General features: G+C 43.9%; 1 protein-coding gene across 3 annotated transcripts in view; it reads left to right on the forward strand.

The window, feature by feature from the left end:
• The window catches only part of TIAM2 (TIAM Rac1 associated GEF 2), a 111,766-nt gene that overhangs the window by 32,108 nt on the left and 61,391 nt on the right, over nucleotides 1-18,267 (forward strand). For 2 of the 3 annotated variants that reach the window (XM_058735741.1, XM_058735742.1), the window contains exons 8-12: nucleotides 8,432-8,593; nucleotides 10,201-10,305; nucleotides 10,518-10,596; nucleotides 13,171-13,263; nucleotides 14,401-14,664. In XM_058735741.1, the coding sequence (XP_058591724.1) occupies nucleotides 8,432-8,593; nucleotides 10,201-10,305; nucleotides 10,518-10,596; nucleotides 13,171-13,263; nucleotides 14,401-14,664 (703 nt within the window). Of the gene's footprint in view, nucleotides 1-8,431; nucleotides 8,594-10,200; nucleotides 10,306-10,517; nucleotides 10,597-13,170; nucleotides 13,264-14,400; nucleotides 14,665-18,267 lie in introns of those variants that run through there. The other variant, XM_058735743.1, reaches the window with a different exon arrangement.

Below are 18,267 nucleotides of genomic sequence, written 5' to 3' on the forward strand. Positions count from 1 at the left end.
TCCAAAATCGCATTTGCCCCTCAGGGTTGTCAGAGATCTGCACAGATAGTACTTCCATGCTGTGGCTCACCAGGTGCCCCCAGTGGAGAGCAAAGGGTCATTTCTAGTCTCCAGAATGGCTCGACTGAACGGTGGCTCAGAACCGTTCCTGAATGGGATTGTGGAGTAGGGTAAAGGTTGTCTGGATGAGTGTATGCTTTTTCTCTGTTTCTGTTTCTGTTTTCAAATTCCTACCTTCCCCTCAAAGCTGTGTTTTGTGTTTACGGAACGGTTGCTCTGCCACCGTCACCAGATCACTTCATGTTGGGTTTTACGGCCAGTGAACCTCTAAACTATTTGTTGAGGCTGAAACCCGATTTCAACAGGCTTGGGCAATCTTAATACGCTTTTGCAGAAGTAGGAAGTGTTATTTCAGTCACTTAATTGGGATCGTTCAGTCGATTGACAGTTCGACTAGACAAAACCGAGAAATGGTTGAGTGTTACACTGTGGATGGGTCCCGAGGGGAGGGGTAAGAGAGGTGCTTTCTGGTGATCCTCAAATCCTACGACACAGACAACTCCCTCTTCTGCCTTCGGGTGAGTTCGGTTCCCACTGCGGGCCCCAGGGCTGTTGAGGATGCTGTTGTTGTTGTCGACCCTGCTCCCAGCGGGCTGCTCCGCCTGAGGTGTCCTCAAATGGGACAGAAAACGTCCGCCCAAAACCCCACTCCCCTTGACCTCCCATTCTCAGAGGTCAGGGGCTGCAAGAGGGGGTGGTGTGAGAGGGCACGGCCGGTGCCAGGGGCCGTGTCGCTGCGTCGTTTCTCTCTGTTCCCAGTGCTCTCCTTTTGCTAGATCTGAGCAGCCGTGGGGCCACAAGGATGCCAAATCCAGATCTTCCTTTTTATAAATCGCGTCATCAAAACGTCACACTTCTGTAAACAAGTGTCAGGAAACAACTTCCGTTCCCTGCCCCTTTACTTCTATACCCATGTACAGCCTGTTTCAAAATCCAGACGGAGTCACCGTCCTCCTTTTTTCACTTGATTAAAAAAAATTGTATCGCCATTACAGGTTTCCCCACTGACTGAGAGTAGGGGATTCCTGTGAAACCTTCTGTAAGCGGAAGTGTCCTAAAGCAGAGAGGCAGACACGATTAATTTACATGGAAAAAATGTTGAGCATTCCCAGACCTCAAAAATAACCTCTTAGGCTTTTCGGATACCTTCGGGCACATCTTGCTAAAGGATGTGCAAAATAAACGGAGGTAGAGCTCAGATGCCCCCAGACACGAGACCGTTCACTGCTCAGGTGCCGAGTGTAGCTCCCAGGGAAGGAGGCTGGTGGTGCCGCTCTTGCTTGTGGGGTGTGCGTCCTGTCTCTATAATGGCTTCTTGCAAAGCAGACACTGAACGCGTTTTTGCTTTTTGCCTGATTTCATCAAAGTGAAAATCTATAGATTCCTTTCAGTTAGCTGTAACAGGTACACATATAGGTCTCGCATGAAAGCAAAGTAGCACATTGTGAACTGTGGAAAAGCGGGAGACACCTGTGTTTCCTTGTTTCTCACTACCTTTAACCCTTAGTGATATGACCCAGCCGTGTCTCCTGGGGAGGCTAGTAATAGGGACCCTTGCTCTGTATAGTTTATATTTAATGGTTCTATAGACATTCTTAGTCTGTAGCACCCTGCTAAGGGTATAGTATCGCTTAATGAATTTTCCTTTCCTCTATTAGAGAATTTTTTATTTTTATTATTAGATAGTGCGAGTGGAGAAAAGAGGCAGAGAGGGAGGGGGGGGGAGAGAGAGAGAGAGAGAGAGAGAGAGAGAGAGAAATATCCAAAGCAGGCTCTATGCACAGTGTGGAGCCTAGTGAGGGGTTCATTCCCAAAACCCCGGGATCATGACCTGAGCCAAAATCAATATTTGGCCGCTCAACCGACTGAGCTACCCAGATGCACCTGCCTTTTGCCTGTATTAGATGTAGTCCTTTAATAATAGTTGAGAAGTGTTTGATCTGTAGTACAAAAACCATAATATTAAGGTTGTATCTCTTCCCTCATTAAATAACAATTTAACGTTCTTTAGAAGTTAAGAAATTATATCACCAAAGCATTTTTTATTAACGGAACTTATGTCAGACTTTGAAAATAAATTTTGCTGGGGAGCCTGGGGGAAGGGTTGGTTCTTAAACGTCCGATTGGCTCAGGTCATGATCTCACAGTTCATGGGTTTGGACCGTGTATGGGGCTCTGTGCTGACAGCTCAGAGCCTGGAGCCTGCTTCAGATTCTGTCTCTCTCTCTCTTTGTCTGGCCCTCCCCCACTCATGCTCTGTCTCTGTCTTTCAAAAATAAATAAACATTAAAAAAAAAAAGAAATTTTGCTAAAAAAGCTATTGATGGTCAGAATTAAGCTTAGTGCTTATTTAAATTGGGCTCAAATTACCAAATGATCTTCTTGTGATTTAATTGCTAGGTCCCACCAGTGCTATCCTGGATGAGAGGCAAATATTCAGTCTGTTTTTTAAAGCATATGAGCTTAAACATTTATTCCTATTTTCACTAAAATTTGCCTCTGGCATAGGGACACTGAAAAAATTCTTTTGACTTCTACGGCTACTTTAATGGTGTATTTATCATTTCTGCGCGACAGTACTCAGATAATTAGGTTTAAATTGAGTTGCCGGTGGAATTAGAGATATTTGTATTTTGTGTCTCTGGGACTTAAAATTCTGCCTATAGCTAGTTGAATAACATTTCACTGGTTTTCCTCTGCTAATCATTCTTGGAGAGTATTTACAAGTTGCACATGTATTTGCATATAGTCAGTGTATCATGTCCATTAGCGGCACAGAAAGGCAGCCTCTCCTGAGCCTTGGTAGGGAGGGGTCACAGGCATTTTTAAATATTCCCGTCTAATTGGTGCATCCGGTAACAGTCCCAACACTGAGTCATCCTGATTCAAAATCTGGTAAGTTTGGAGTAAAGCCAGTCTTTTTTGAGCATTTTTGAAAGGACATTTTGGCGAGCCCAAAATGAAAGCCTTTCATAGAGTACTTTCTGATGAGCAATAACGAGTCGCAAGCAGTGTTCGAAGGGAGGTGTTTGTTATGGAGATAGTGACAACAGATCCCCTACTGGGGCTCTGGCCCACAGCTACCCCAGCAGCTTCACTGCAGAAATAGTGGACCCGGAGGCCTTGGCTGTCTGTCTTGGAAAATTGGCTTGGGCCGTCCCAACTCTCTGTGGCTGCGAGTGAATGAAGTATTGTCACATGAGTCATTAGCTCCAACGTTAGTAATGTGGGTTTCTTAAATGGAAAATGTGAATGAAACCCACTTACTCCTGAACATAACCTAGTAGTCTGTTGAAATAGAGTTAGGAGTGTGGAACCCTCCACAGCCTACATACATGTACAGATAGATAGGTCTTTGTTTGCTTTTCAGATCAACTGATGCTTGGGCATCGGCCCAAGAAGGAGATAAACACTTTTCTCCTCCATGACATTTTACCGTTATTAAGAAAACCAAGAGCATGTAACTCCTTTTGTGTTTTCTCCTCATCTCACTTGCTAATAGACTTTCCTTTTATCAGCAACTGTGGTAGAGGGCCCATTTGTGACAGCCAGATTGTGATTTTGCTACTCACTTCCCTTCAGTGATCCAAGTAGTAATTACAAGCCATTTGATCCAAAAGCATCTGCTGTGAGAACATGCGGAGTTTCAATTTTCTCTCCTTGAGGCACACTGAGCATAAGTAATTTGACATGTGCTTTCAGGACCATTAATGGAATAGTAATAATAAACGCTTCTGTAGAAGTCGCCTCCAAGGAAGGCAGACCTTAGCTAGTGGGTCTGTAGTGGCCATGCCTGTGGTTCAGTGATGATGATCCCATCATCTCGTGGATGGCCAGAGCTGACCACACGGTGGTCTGGGCCCTGGTAGCTCCCCAAGGTTTTGAAACAAAGGATGGATCTCAGGCAGTTCTTGACAGCGGCCATTGTCGAATTTTGGTGGTTAAGGCTACTAGGATGTGATTCTGCAGTCCCGACTAAATTTCAGAACAGTGCCTTTGCATTGTACCAGCCCTTTACAGTTTATGTGCCTTCAAACGCCATTCCTCACACCAATCTCCTGACCTCCCCATGAAGCTGGAAGGTTTTAGCCCCCCTTTAAATGTGAAGAAACGGAAGCCCAGAGACGTTAGATAAGCAGTCTACCCCGAGGCTGGGATTTGACCGGATTGATCGTCTGTTATAATTTTGCTATGTTCATCTTCTCCAGGAACGGGAAACCTTGAGCGGGCTAATTGGGAACTAGTTTTTAGTGGGGAGGATTGTGGGGAGAGCTGGGGGAGGAGGCAGGTTGGGGGTGCACAGCCTTGCTGGAGAAGCCGACCATGGGCTTCTGGATGAGTGGTTCAAAGGTGCACAGAGCGCCTCTGCAAAGGATAGTCTGGCAACAGAGCTTTCCAGATGGCTTAGTTTGTTTGCTTGCTTTCAAGATTCTCTGTTCGTCTTAGGAAAAAGAATACCGGAGAATATTTTATCTGGCTTATTGAAAGTAAAGCCATGTACATATATATTCTCGGCATGGATGGACAGCACTGACCCTTGAGGGAATCAGTTTAGTTTTCACTCCAAGTGGGCAAAGCTCACGACAACGTAGGAGGTCTGTAAACACCTAGCCTTTTCTTTTTTTCTCATTCTAATTCACTAATCAGCTCCATATTCCTGGTATTTCTTTGGAATAACCAGATTTTTACCTTTCTTCAACTGCATGTTTGAGGTTGTGTGTTATGCACAGGACAAAATTGCATTTGAATTTTCATTGCAGGATCTCCTGAGAGGCTAGGAATCTTCCAGAGCCTTGGCTTTGATAGGCATCATCTCTTCCATCATTTACTCAATCTTAGGTCAGTGGTGAGACTCGGGAAAGGATTCCATGGAGCAGCTGTAGGCACAAAGCCTTGTTTAATTGAATAGAATATGAATAGTCTGTCCTTCCTTCCACTTTGGCCTTTACCTGCAGCCTTTCTCTGGTCCAGGACTTCTTCCCCTTCAATAATCTCCTATTTCTTTTCTTGAAACTTAGGGAAGATTGAGTGTATAAATCTTGACACTGTATAAATAGGGCAGCTTTCACCTTTCAAGCCTATGTATGACTGTGAATTTCTAGTTGCATCCAGTTCAGTGCCCATGTGCTGGATATGTGGTGGATGCAGAATGTACTGTGTCAAGGGTCAAGGGAGACTCAGAGTTGGAAAGACAGCCTCTGCTCTCTGCTTGGGGATGTGAGAGTGGCCTGAAAATGACTGTCCAGTTAGCTGGGCATAGCTGACTGCTACAACAGGGATATAAAGACCGTAGACTCATTTTTAAAAATTAATTAGTTAATTTTAACATTTATTTATTTTTGAGAGACAGAGAATACAAGCAGAGGAGGGACTGAGAGAGAGGTAAGCACAGGCTCCAGGCTCTGAGCTGCCAGCACAGACCTCGACGTGGGGCTCGAACCCATGAACTGTGAGATCATGACCTGGACCAAAGTCAGATGCTTAAGTGACTGAGCCACCGAGGTGCCCCTATTCATTTAGTTTTAAAGTTTATTTATTTATTTTGAGGGGTGGGGGTGGAGAGAGAGAGAGAGAATGAATCTCAGGCAGGCTCTACACTGTCATCAGAGAGCCCAGTGTGGGGCTTGAACTCGTGAACCATGAGATCATGACCTGAACCAAATCAAGAGTTGGGCATTTAACCAACCGAGCCATCCAGGAGCCCTGACAGTAGACTCCTTTAATTGAGTAGAATTAGGGGTGGGAGGGAAGGGAGGAGGAGAGACTTCATTAGTGGTGGAGGGGGTAGCAGTTGAAACAAGGCTGAGGGATGTATGGGGTTCAGCCCTGAAGCTATGGGAAGATAAAGCAGGCAAAGGAAATGAAAATGAATAAGGTTCTGGAGGCAAGAGGGTGCTGGGAGTGTCAGGTGAGCCATTTTGTCCAGTTAGAACGGTAGTGTGTGGGTGGAATAACAGAAAAGAATCCAGAAAGGTTGTGTGTCCATTTCGTGGGGAGGTAACTGCCAGGTTGATATTTCTGTAGTGCAGTGGTGAGCACAGACTGCAGCCAGGTTTCTAGGTTTCAGACCCCCATAGTACCACCATCCCAGCTCACCGTGTGAGCTTGGGCTTGGGCAAGTTTCTAGACTTTGCTGAGCCTCATTTTCCTCAGCTGTTCCACAGAGGGTCAGGACAATGCATAGAGGGGTTGCATTGTTAGTAGTGAGCGAACTGATAGCATGTGAGAAGCTGATTCCATCCAGGGGCGCCTGGCTGGCTCATTCAGTAGAGCATCACGCGACCCTCGATCTCAGAGGCGTGAGTTCAAGCCTCATGTTGTGTGTGGAGCCTACTTAAAAAAAACCAAAAAGCTTCTTCCATCTGGCCCCGTGTAAGGCAGGTGCCCTGTGATGGACAGTGAAGGATGGGGACAAGAGGGCAGGAAAGTTGTGAGTTTGCATTTCTCGTGTGCGCCCCCCCCCCCCCCCACCTGTCGCTCTTCAGTTACATTTTTCCTGTTCTGCTCTAAAAGTGCAGGATTAAATTGCTTTGCAGGAGTACTGGACTTCCTTCCTCTTGGCCTGGCTTCTTGTGTGGTTTCTTACTCCGCAGTGACCTCTGCTGGGCTTTTACTTTGCTTCCGAGCAAGCGTGGTTTGAGAGGTGAGGTCTGTACCTTTAAGGCGGTACCTGCTCATTGCTGATGCACCTGGCTGAAGTCACTCCCCAGAGACACAGTATCCGGAGGTTGAATCAGAGAAGGACAAGCCATCTGTATGAGATAGGATCCTTCAGGGGAAAGCGGGTCCGTGCTGGTTTCCTGCTCCTTGGCTCCAGGCATCTATCTGTTCCTCTCTTTTTCTCTTTTGGTTTGGCACGTGAGGTGGATACTCATTCTGGGCTATGATCATCTTCCCAGAAAATGACAGATCCATGACAGACCTAGAAACGTCACTGTAAAGAAGAATACCACATTTTCCAAAAGGCAACACAGACAACTTGATTCTTCCTTTGCTTTTCTTAAACCTGTTCTTTTGAAATCTTTAATGTACCTATTCTACTTTTTTAATCCTGCGTTGGAGGAATTTTTGCTCTGAGGGTTTTGTTTTTTTTTTTTAATGCATGACATTCAAAGTAAAGTCATCCATTGATGATAACTTTAATGTATGATAGGTAGGATATAATAATGTGATCGTATTGAATCTATATGTAACATTTTCTAGTGCGTCGGGTACTTTCACATCTATATTTTTTTGCTTGCAAAATCTGTATTAATGAACTTAAGTAATTATATTATTAATATCCCCTTTTACAGAATAGGAGACAAGGCTCAGTACGTGAATGTCCTGTCCTACTATTAATTAAACGGTAGAGTGTGTAACTTGAACATCAGGTTTTTTATTTTTTTTTATTTTTTTTTAACGTTTATTTTTGAGACAGAGAGAGACAGAGCATGAACGGGGGAGGGTCAGAGAGAGGGAGACACAGAATCTGAAACAGGCTCCAGGCTCTGAGCTGTCAGCACAGAGCCCGACGCGGGGCTCGAACTCACGGACCGCGAGATCATGACCTGAGCCGAAGTCGGCCGCTTAACCGACTGAGCCACCCAGGCGCCCCAGGTTTTTTTATTTCTAATCCCCAAGTCTTTTCTACCAGGCTAGTGTAAGAACCTAACCAGAGGACAACATTTCCGAGTTGCTTAATAAATGTTAACCGTTTTTGTTTATAAATCATGTTAGCATGAGGTTATCAAATTACCATGATAATGGGGTCTAGGGAAGTAAATATCTTTGGGAAAAGCTTCCTTTTAAAGGTGCTATGTTTGGAGATGATGATTTTTAAGTGTCTAGATGTGAAATAACTGAAAGAAAGAAAAAAAAATGCCTCCAGGATTAGAGACTGATTTGAAAAAAGCAAGTAGAAATAAGAGAGAAGAGAAACATGCTTGGATTAAGTGCAGTTCAGGTTAAATTGTGGGCAGGCATCAGTGGCCATAAACAAGAGCATGCTGAAATTCACTGGGGTCAGGAATGCAGATTTCACAGGGCCCTTGTCAACAGGCAGTTCCAGACCCACGAGCGTGGATGCCAAGCCCGCTTGTAGCCACAGTGTCGTGTTCTAACTTGGGCTGAGTGGCACGTGGCTAGGACACCGGATGAGGAATCCATTGTCTTCCAGTCAGCCTTCCTGGGCTTCAGTTTTTGTGGGTCCAGTGATTGAAGAGACACCGGGCTTGTCCGTCCCAGAGGTTTAGGAGAAGCCAGACGTGGCAGAAGAACTGCGGCAGGGCTTTCTATAAAATACACAATGAATCCGAGGGACATTTTTTTAGTAGTGTCTGTCCTTTGTTTATCACATCTGTCTCTATTTCCTTGTGGTGTCTGAAAACAGGTTGATGAACTTCTGCATATATACGGTTCAACAGCTGATGGTGTTCCCCGAGACAACACATGGGAAGTCCAGACTTATGTTCATTTTCAGGATAATCAAGGAGTTACTGTAACGATCAAGCCAGAACATAGAGTAGAAGATATTTTGACTTTGGCGTGCAAGGTAATGGGTTTGGCTGCAGAACTGTGTCTCCGTAGAAATAATCGTTAATGTTGCCCTCCTATGCCAAAAGATTAACATCTGTTAATCAACATGCTTATTGATAGTCCTGTTTATTAACTTAATTCGCATTCTCCTCTTCCGTCTTTTAGCAGAATGAGTTGTTAGGTTATGGCCCCTTGCCTTCGTGAAGAGAACCTGAGCTGTTTTACTGAAATTTATATACGCCTTTAGAATTAAATGGAGATGTATTAGAATAATTTTTAACATCTAGAATAATTTTGAAGATGGTTGTTATTGAAATTCCTTAGAGACGCTGCTCTGGAAGAAAGTGGCATAAACTTGGAAGTAGTTTGATTTAATCCTAAACAGTTTTACCGAGTTTCTCCAGACTGAACAAGTAACTTGATACACCATTCACAGTTGCGGCCTGGAGATTGTCATGAGATGATGTTTCACTCATTATTCAAACTAGGTTTTCCTTCCGAAAAGAACATTTATGCCAAGTCTTAAAAAAACTTCTGAGAGAAGACTCCACGTCAGAGCAGGTGTTTTTAATCCACCAGGTGGCGTAGCAGAGCTGAGCTATTTTTAAGGTTTCAGAGAAAATGCCATCAAATACATGGTAAGAAAAAGCATGTAGACTTTGGTAACTCTTTACCAGGTACACAATAGGTGTGGATGATCTTTAATTTATTTATCTTTTAATTTTCTTGCTTTGACTTCAGCCTTAGGATACCATTTATATATGTAGCTTGCATTCTTATGAAAATTAATTTCCTTTCGCTCTGTCATGTAAGGTTTTTATTCAGACAGCCCACAATATTGCTTTATACCCACAACGTCAGTTATGAAGTTCATAAGTCTTCTAGATGCTAGAGGATGCCAGAAGCAGTAGTGGGTCAATTAGATCCAGTTACATAGGCCTGGGATCAATTCCTGAACGAACAAATGAGTGCGTGCATATACCCTTTCCTTTTGAAAAAATTTTGGAGTACGCAATCCTAATTCTGTGATTGTTCACATTTCGCAAATTAGTAATGAGAAACAACTTCAAGCTAGGTGAAACCAATGTATAAAAGGATAGTATTTGCTGAGATGGTAAGATCTATCAGGTGTATACTACCATAACTTCTTAAAAGTACATCTCCTGCCTTTAGTGACAAGCAGTGTCATTTAGAGAAAACCTCTTTATTAAAAAAAAATTTACTGTTTGTTTATTTTTGAGAGAGAAGGAGACAGAGTGTGAGTGGTGGAGGGTCAGAGAGAGAGGAAGACACAGAATCCGAACCAGGTCCAGGCTCTGAGCTGTCAGCATAGATCCTGACAAGGGGTTCGAACCCATGAACCGTGAGATCATACCTGAGCCAAAGTCAGACCCTTAACTGACTGAGCCACCCAGGCGCCCGTTTAGAGAAAACATTCTTAAAAATAATGATCTGTGGCTTCTTTCTTTTTTTGCACATTTAAATTTGAACTCTTATATATGGTTTAAACTCCACAAGCCACATACGGTATCTCCTTCAGGAATTTCCACTTTGATTTTGAATGAACCATGATGAGTTTAGAAAGAACATGCAAAATCTGAGTAGCTGTCATTTTCTTCACAGATGCGGCAGCTGGAACCCAGCCACTATGGCCTGCAGCTTCGAAGATTAGTAGACGAAAGTGTCGAGGACTGCGTCCCTGCGCCATACGAATGTATGCAAGAGCAGGCAAGTGGTGTGCATTTAGAAAGGCTTTAGAAAGGGAACTTTGAGCCCCATCCATGGCCTCTTGATTTTAGAAGTATGTGGTTGGGGGGGGGGGGGGCGGCGGCGGGGGCGGGTCTTCATTTGAATTTGGCATCTAGTTTGAAAATCATCGAAGTAAGTTTCCAAGACACCGTGACATTAAATTTTCTGATTTTGTTGTTTTCCTTTTGTAGGTTTATGATGAAATAGAAATCTTTCCCCTAAGCGTTTATGACGTGCAGCTCACGAAGACCGGCAGTGTGTCTGACTTCGGTGAGCCTAGGAACCCCTGTCAGGGAACCCCTGTCCATCCTTGCTTAGTTTGCCCCGGGATCTTGGACCTCATTTTTTAAAATTTATGTTTACGTTTTAGTGTAAACTATGACCGTGGTTTCTGAACTTCCTTTCTTTCCTTTCATCTCTGTTTATTTATATTGGGCTAAAAAGAGAGGCATTAACACTGGGGAAAAATGCCAAAGTAATTAAAAGGAATGATGAGTTTGAAATGATGGTGATTAAGAGTAACAACGAATCTCCTGCGTACGACGTGCTGTTCTAGGCTGAGTAACTTCTGATTCACCCCCCCCCCCCCCCCCCCCCCCCCCCCGTGTCTTTGGTCTCAACTTTTTACCTGCCTGGAATGCTGCCCCTCACGGTTCCCCTGCCCCATTTCCTCTTTTCTGTGTAAATCCACCATGCCTTCCAAGAACTAACTGGAGGTCTTAACTTTTTTTTTTTTTTTTTTTTTAATGTTTGAGACAGAGAGAAAAGAGAGTGGGGGAGGGGCGGAGAGAGAGAGAGAGAGAGTCCCAAGCAGGCTCTGTACTGACAGCATAGCACAGAGCCTGATGTGGGGCTCGAACCCAAAAACCATGAGATCATGACATGAGCCGAAGTCAAAGTCGGACGCTTAACCAACTGAGCCACCCAGACACCCCCTGAAGCTCTAACTTTCGTAAAGAAGGCTTATCTAATTGCTTTACCTTCAATTTAAAAATTAATAGTCAGTGTTACCCAAGTTACTTTGTAATATTTGATCCTTGCATTTCCATATGTATGTATTTAAACTTGGCTTTGAGCTCCTCATGGACTGTGCTCTTGTCTAAATGTTCATTTCAATATTTTGTTCTGTCTTTTACCATGGGCACTCAATAATTAGACGTGATCAGTACACATCTCCATAAAAGACTATTTCTTGTTGGATACGTTGATGTAATTTTTCCCCTTGAAACGAATCCACCTGATCAAATTCCAGTCATTATAATATGTTAATGTTTTCTTGTGATTTGTTCTTTGTTGTTTTTTTTTCTTTTAATTGATATAATGGACATGCTCTTTGTTTCTTAATTTACATAGTCTGTTTGACCAATGCTGTGTTGGTTTTCCCTTTGAAGCCTTCTTAGCATTTTGTCTGTGTTCTTTTGGCCTCCGCTCTACTTTATGTGGTGGGTATTTGTGAATCTTCTTTGTGTTTTGAATAACTGAGGGTACTTACAAAGATACCCTTTCATGACCACCATCTGCAAGGCTCTGCCTGAGGCACAGAGGAAACAGGGAAACGTCATTCTTTTTGTTGGCAAAGAACTCACCTTATTCTGGGACCTAGTCAGGGAAACGAGTGCTCCTAACTGTGGAATCCCAGAGAAGGGCACTCTCCAAGTGCGTTCTGAGGAGGAGCTGTCTCACCTGGGTTTTTGCATGTGGTCACATTTAGGGCACGTATGGTATCCATCCAAGTGATTTTTTACCTACTTAAAGTGCCTAACCCCATATAGAGTTGTTTCTTAACAAACATTTTGTATTCGAATTTTATTTATTTCAGTAAGAATATCCTCTGGTTTCAACTTCTAGAAAATTTTTTTTAAAATGTGGTGAAATACACATAACAGAGTTTACCACTGTAACCATTAAGCACGGTTAAAAATGACCATTCAGTGACAGTAAATACATTCACATTGTTGTGCAGCCATTAACATCGTCCATGTTCAGAGCTATTTTCATCTTGCAAAACTGGAACTCTGTACCTATTAAACAATCACTCCCCATTCCTCCTCCCCCGGCCCCTGCCCCCCACCCCCCACCATTCTGCTTTCTGTCTGTATGAATTTGCCCTGAGTACATTATATTGGGTGGAAACCTACAGTATTTGTTCTTTTGTGACCAGCTTATTTCACAGAGCATAACGTCCTCCAGGTGTGGCCCTGTTACAGCGTGCAGTGGAATCTCTTTCCTTCTTATGAGTGAATAATTCCTCTGTATGTCTACACTGCGTTTTGTTTTCCATTCATCTGGTGGGAGATGGTTGGCTTGTTTTCACCTTTCGGCTATTGCAGATAATGCTGCTCTACACGTGGGTAGATTGTCTCCGCTTTTTTTTTTTTTTTTTTTATAAATTTTTTTTTTTTTTTCAACGTTTTTTATTTATTTTTGGGACAGAGAGAGACATAGCATGAACGGGGGAGGGGCAGAGAGAGAGGGAGACACAGAATCGGAAACAGGCTCCAGGCTCTGAGCCATCAGCCCAGAGCCCGACGCGGGGCTCGAACTCACGGACCGCGAGATCGTGACCTGGCTGAAGTCGGACGCTTAACCGACTGCGCCACCCAGGCGCCCCTGTCTCCGCTTTTGAATAGGGTTGTGCGCTCATATTAAACCTTTAGATCTGACACGTTCCCCTTTTCCTGCCCCTGCTAGATAATCTGTGTTTTCAAATTACTTGTGATTTGACTTTCTTGACACTGTGTACTTGTGAGAATAGATGTCCAGGGGAATACTGCTGATTGAGTTGGAGAAATTAATTAGTGTGCTGAATTTAGACTTGTTTTTTTCTCTTCTTTTCACTCCTAGGGTTTGCAGTGACAGCGCAGGTGGACGAGCATCAGCATCTCAGCCGAATATTTATAAGTGACGTTCTCCCTGACGGCTTGGCATATGGAGAAGGTCCGCATGGCACGCGGTGTCTCTGTTCTCTCTTAGTTCAAAACTGTGGAATGCAGTCTGCCTAGGGAAATTTTCTTCTTACAGTTTTGTCAGAAAATGGTTTGTTCTAGAATTAAAAATAAAGTAAACTTAATAGTTTAATTGAAAAAGCATATGCGTAGGGCACCTGGGTGACTTAGTCGGTTGAGCGTCCAACGTCGACTCAGGTCACGATCTCACGGTTTGTGAGTTCGAGCCCTGCATCAGGCTCACTGCTGGCAGCACAGAGCCCATTTCAGATCTTCTGTTCCCCCCTCTCTCTGCCCCTCCTCCGCTCACACTGTCACATTCAAAAGTGAATAAAACGTTTTTAAAAATTAAAAAAAATGCATATGTATGTGCATAGAGTATTTGTGTGTGGGGGGTGTGTTTTGAAAGAGACTACGTACATATACAGAGACAACATATATATGTATACACACACGCACACACACACACGCACACACACGCACACACACAGACACATGCATGTGTACTTGGAGAAAGAAAGTGGAAGAAAACAAGTGTTATTTCACAGGGCATTTAACATCAGGTAGAGGAACAAAGAGCTTTCCTGGCTGGCTCGTTCGGTAGAGCATGCAACTCTTCATCTTGGGGTTGTGAGTTCAAGCGCCACATTCGGTGTAAAGCTTACTTAACCCCTGCCCCCAGAAAACCCAAAACTGTTCCTCCTCCTCCTTTTTTTTTTTTTTTTTTTAAATGTTTGTTTATTTTTGAGAAGGGAGGGTGGAGGGGCAGAGAGAAGGGAGGAGAGAGAGAATCCCAAGCAGGCTCTGTGCTGTCATTGCAGAGCCCAATGCGGTGCTCGAACTCACAAATCACGAGATCATGACCTGAGCCGAGGTGACGCTTAACTGACTGAGCCACCCAGGCGCCCCCACAAAACCGTTCCTTCCAACCCCAGTCTTGAGTGGGCTGAAATCTGTTATCAGTGGCATCCACATGCTGTACTCTTCAGCACTTTGTTTGAAGACCTCAGCGGAACGGTCCCTACGGACACATGGCTTGAGCTCGTAGCCGTCCTCCTCCTTCATGTTAAAATATCTCTTCCAGTCATCTCTTTTTTTTCTCCCTCTGTTTCCTCTTGCTTGTTCTCAGGGTTGAGAAAGGGCAACGAAATCATGACCTTAAATGGGGAAGCTGTGTCTGATCTGGACCTTAAGCAGATGGAGACCCTGTTTTCTGAGAAGAGCGTGGGGCTCACTCTCATCGCCCGGCCGCCAGACACAAAAGGAAACTTGTGTTCTTCCCGGTCAGACAGCGACTTGTTCTCAAAGGACCAGAAGAGTCTGCTGCCCCCTCCAAACCAGTCCCAGCTTCTGGAGGAATTCCTGAATAACTTTAAAAAGAATACAACCAATGGTAAGGCTCTGTTCCTCTCCCTTTCTTCATTGCTGCTATCAACAGTTGATATTTTGAAGCTGTAATTTTGCTTGTAAACTTAGGTTATTTAGGCTGTTCGAAGAGTGTTTTGTCACTTGTTAGGGGGGCACAGATGCCAACCAAGTAGATTTAATAAAAATTCCATGCATTGTAGAAATTGGAACACTTTCACGAAAAAGAAAATAAATTTCTGCACAAAATAGTATTCTTTAAAATCGCAGAAACTTTAAAAATCACCCACAGTGTTTTGTATTGTAATTGCTCTGTGATTGCAGATAAACAAAAGCCAACATAAATGCCAAAGTTGATTTTCTATTCAGTTGACTCTAAGGCAAAAACATTCTGCAGCAATCTCTTAGGTTCTTAGAAGAGTTGATACGATTTAATTCTCTGTCTCTTTTGTTAAGTACTGTTTTCTCAGTAAACTGCAAACTTTTTTTTTTTTTTAAAGGTTAAATTTTTTTTTTAATGTTTACTTTTGAGAGAGAGAGAGCGAGCCTGAGCAGGGGAAGGGCAGAGAGAGAGGGAGACACAGAATCTGAAGCACAGAATCCGAGCTGTCGGCACATAGCCTGATGCGGGGCTCGAACCCACGAACAGCGAGATCATGACCTAAGTGGAAGTCAGACGCTTAACTGACTGAGCCACCCAGGTGCCCCTAAACTGCAAACTTTTAATGTAGGCCATAAATTTTAAAATTTTGCCAACACTTAAAAATGAAAAACTGTATGCCGGTTTATTTTTCTAAAGGTAAAATTTCCATATGAGGAATTAATCTGAAGGTGTGGATTTCTGAGCTTATTATTCATGCGTACTTCATATGTTGCAGGCAAGTAAGTCAGAGGCTCCAGCTAATACTGAAAACCTGTAGTTTCCCTTTGTATTCCTGGGGGAAGCTGGTCAAGCCCCCACACAAGACTGAGCATAGGGTCTTTATTGTTATGTGCACACAAAGGAGTTTTTATTCTTAATTGCGGTGATAACAGATTTCCGACTGACATCTCTGCATGATTACCAGAAATGAATGAAAAACACAAAAAGAGGAGTTGTTCAGATTTAATTATAAAGCAAGTTTATTAGGTCATTTTTGGAACTAAAAAAATCAGATGTAAGATTTGTGATTCAATAAGGTGTAGAGTGCTTTCTCCTTCTCTCTTGGGACTGTACTCCAATTTAAAATGCCATTAAATTGACTCTTGGCATACAAAAACGGGTGTCATAAAGCAAAAATCATGATGGAACTAATTAATTACTTGGTTATATTAGGGCCATCACTCAGTGACCCTGGGCTCTGTTACAGGCCTGAGTGTTCCGTATAACACATGCCTATGTCCGTTCATTGGATTCATTATTCTTAAGGGATATGTTCACTGCCTGTTATATCTCTATGTATTTTATCATAATAAGAAATCATTGCAGAGTCTGTAGCACTTTTGGTACTGTAAGAATAAATTTCTATAGAAAGCAGCGTAAGTGGCAAATTTACCTTTTTTTTTTTTTTTTTTTAAATAGTAATGATCAAGCAGGTCAGCTAAACTTATTTATTACCCCATTTGTTTGTTTTGTGCAGAAACAGTACAAAGAGGTCCTAGGTCAGAAAGCCGTTGTATTATTTATCCCAGGGAGCCATTCTAACGCTCGAAGCCTTTCTGGCTTCCCTAAGGGATACCGATGTCTGTGTATACACGTGGCTCAGCTGGTCAGACTGGTCGTGCTTCTCCACAGCTGGTCTTCTTCCAGGTCCCTCCACAGCCGCAGTACGTCCATCTGTTCGTCCGTCCCAAGACGGTGCTTTCCTGCCATCTGGGGAGAGCCCCCTGACCCCTCCCTGGTTTCCTGGGAGACCGTGTGTCCAGCGGGGCTGAATTGTCCTCCCCAGGATCCCGCCACCTCCCTGTGCCTGGGCTTTTGCTGTCTCTGTCCCTTACTGTTCCACAATAACGTGTTTATGTTGGAAACAGAACAGCCATAATGGGCTGCTTCCCCAAACACTTGGCAAATTTATTTGCCTTCTTCATTTTCTTCTTCTTTTTTTTAAGTCTATTTATTTTGAGAGAGTCAGTGTGAGTGGGGAGGGGCAGAAAGAGAGGGAGAGAGAGAATCCCAAGCAGGCTCCGTGCTGCCAGGGCAGAGCCCTGTGTGGGGCTGGAACTCACGAAACTGAGAGATGATCTGAGCTGAAGCCAAGAGTTGGATGCTTAACCGACTGAGCCACCCAGGCGCCCCTATTTACTTTTTTGAAGTAGTTGTGTAGCTTATAAAGAAAGAAGATGCCTGTGAGTGAATATCTCAGAAGGAAATCTGTGTGTGTTTAAGGATGGGGAAAAAGAAACTAAGGGGTAGGTGCGGGGTGGGGAATTGGAAGAGGAAAAGACTGAGTCCCTCATTTGTGCACCGTATCGTGGTTGTACTCGGGAGCCTGCATTTGTGAGGTGGGAGGTGGGATGGGGTGGTGGCAGGCACGCAGCCTCTGAGTCAGACCTGGATCCGAGTCCTGGCTATGCTTGCCGGTTGTGCGACCGTGGGTGCAGGTGGGTAGCCAGACGCGCTGGCTTCCTTACCCACCGTGGGGACAGTCCTGAGGTGCGGACCAGTTCCTCAGGTGGTCCCTGAGGAATTGAGCCCCACTTGCATGTAGCAACCTCATTTGCACACCTTTTATGGGATTTCTCCCCTTTGGTCTCACCTTCCCTGTTCCTTCACTTGGGCCTCTTGGGACCACCTTCCAAATGAACTTGTAAACCCCTGCCCTTGGCTTGGACTCTGCTTCCGGGGGAGCCTGTACTGAAGACATTGAACCTTGATTTATCATCTGGAAGACGAGCTTTTACCCCTCAGCCGAATGGGTCACCATGAGGGAGTCTACATCTGTGTGTGTCCAGCCTGGCTCCTTACGTGGCAGGAATTCCGAACATGGAGTCTCCTCTTCCCTCTCCTATGTAGCTTCATGTTTTATTTAAAATTACCCTAGGGGCGCCTGGGTGGCTCAGTCGGTTAAGCGTCCGACTTCAGCTCAGGTCACCGTCTTGCGGTCCGTGAGTTCGAGCCCCGCGTCGGGCTCTGGGCTGATGGCTCGGAGCCTGGAGCCTGCTTCCGATTCTGTGTCTCCCTCTCTCTCTGCCCCTCCCCCGTTCATGCTCTGTCTCTCTCTGTCTCAAAAATAAATAAACGTTAAAAAAAAGTAAATAAAATTACCCTGTTGTCCTTTGGCCATCGAATTAGAAAAAGGTAGTCCCATTTTCTTGCTAAAAAACAGTTAAAAATTACACAAAGGAAACAACTTAAATGACTTTGATAAGCAATTTTTATATAATTTTGAGTTATAGTTAGGAGTGGGCATCTCAGAGTCTGCCTTTCCCCCAGTTTCATGTTCCCTTGGCATTACCCGAAGACAGCCCAATACTTGAAAAGAAGGAAGATTTTCCCATTTTGTTTTCCTCTACCTGTTAATTAAAAGAAACAAACAAACAAAATATAAAAAAAAAAAAAAAAACAAACAACAACCCCAAAACCCAGCTGGTGCTCTGGAAGGGAAGACCTGTCTTTGTTGTTGTTGTTTAGAAACGTAAGAATATCAGAAGA

This window comes from Neofelis nebulosa, chromosome 6 (assembly GCF_028018385.1).
Source record: "Neofelis nebulosa isolate mNeoNeb1 chromosome 6, mNeoNeb1.pri, whole genome shotgun sequence".
Lineage (NCBI taxonomy): Eukaryota > Metazoa > Chordata > Mammalia > Carnivora > Felidae > Neofelis > Neofelis nebulosa.